This window comes from Bison bison, unplaced genomic scaffold, assembly GCF_000754665.1.
Source record: "Bison bison bison isolate TAMUID 2011002044 unplaced genomic scaffold, Bison_UMD1.0 scf7180017864482, whole genome shotgun sequence".
Classification (NCBI taxonomy): domain Eukaryota; kingdom Metazoa; phylum Chordata; class Mammalia; order Artiodactyla; family Bovidae; genus Bison; species Bison bison.
Window position 1 is genome coordinate 7,430,069 of NW_011495042.1, and position 519 is coordinate 7,430,587.

Here is a 519-nt window from a genome sequence, read left to right on the forward strand (position 1 = left end):
GCTGTAGGAGGAGGGTTCACGTTTAGTGGGAACATGGCCGCTCCCCCTGCGCCAAGATCCCCGCTGACAGTCGGCCACGGGGTCAGAGGAAGGAGCCCACAGGCTCTCCCACCGCCCCGCCCTGCCCACAGTGGGCACGCTGGGCTGCTCCGGGCCCTGCGCCGTCACTCACCTTGGCCATCTCCCGATACAGCTCCTTCTTGGCCAGCTCCACAGAGTTCAGGGTCTGGATACTGTAGTTATGCACGGTGTGCGTGTCTGGGGCCCAGGCCCGTATCACCCTCGCTGCAGAGCTGGGAGGCTTCCTGCCGACCCGGGAGACCGCCGAGACGTTCCTCTGGAGAAGGAGACGCCGGTCATCCCCGACACAGGGCGCCTCTGCAGCCAGCGGCTGTCGGTGAGGGGGCCTCTGGGAGGCGGCCACAGCCCCAGGTTCCCACCAGCAGTCTGGAGCCCACCCAAAGCAAGAGACACCGTCCCACCACCCACAGTGGAAATGAGCGGACTGCAGCGGGAGCC

The 519-nt window shown here is 66.9% G+C and overlaps 1 protein-coding gene across 1 annotated transcript in view; it reads right to left on the reverse strand.

Annotated features, from left to right (window-relative positions):
- Window positions 1–55: 55 nt before the first annotated feature.
- LOC105004802 overlaps window positions 56–519 on the reverse strand; it is a 32,401-nt gene continuing 31,937 nt past the window's right edge. Inside the window, exon 15 of the mRNA XM_010862531.1 lies at window positions 56–337. Within this exon, the coding sequence (XP_010860833.1) occupies window positions 83–337 (255 nt within the window). The 3' untranslated portion in view covers window positions 56–82. The remainder of the gene's footprint in view (window positions 338–519) is intronic.